General features: G+C 54.3%; 1 protein-coding gene across 1 annotated transcript in view; it reads right to left on the reverse strand.

Moving 5' to 3' along the window:
• LOC119591244 (methyltransferase-like protein 23) overlaps positions 1-294 on the reverse strand; it is a gene marked incomplete at its 3' end in the record, with an annotated part of 4,373 nt that extends 4,079 nt beyond the window's left edge. The window contains 1 exon segment of the mRNA XM_037939954.1: positions 129-294. Within this exon segment, the coding sequence (XP_037795882.1) occupies positions 129-227 (99 nt within the window).
• Positions 295-442: the final 148 nt, after the last annotated feature.

Below are 442 nucleotides of genomic sequence, written 5' to 3' on the forward strand. Positions count from 1 at the left end.
TCGCGTCATTTCTCCCCCAAAAAATCCCTGACGAGACCCCACCAGCCTCATTCCCCTCCCGTCGTTCCCACCCTCCTCCGCCCTCTCTCGCCTCTCCAGCCCCCGGCCGCCCGCCCTCAGCGCCTCACCTCGGGAATCAGCACCTCAAGGCATTCAGACGAGGCCGAGTTCCTGCCCTCACACGACCTGAACAGGAATTTCCGAACGTGTTGCGGGACCTCAGCCATGCGCCCTCGGGACTCCTCGCCAGGGACCGCCGGCCTAAAGCATCTTTGCCTTGTTTTGGTTTTTCGTTTTTCGGGCTCCGTTCGGTTTTTGTGGCTGTTGGTGTTTTTAGGGGGTTAGGGGATTTTTTTACATTCTTCTTAGGGAATTTGTTTTTGTATGTATGGTGGTTATTCTTGTGCGTCGAGATATGAAAATGTGTGTAAATAATTTTCCG

The sequence above is a fragment of the Penaeus monodon genome, chromosome 28 (genome assembly GCF_015228065.2).
Source record: "Penaeus monodon isolate SGIC_2016 chromosome 28, NSTDA_Pmon_1, whole genome shotgun sequence".
Classification (NCBI taxonomy): Eukaryota; Metazoa; Arthropoda; class Malacostraca; order Decapoda; family Penaeidae; genus Penaeus; species Penaeus monodon.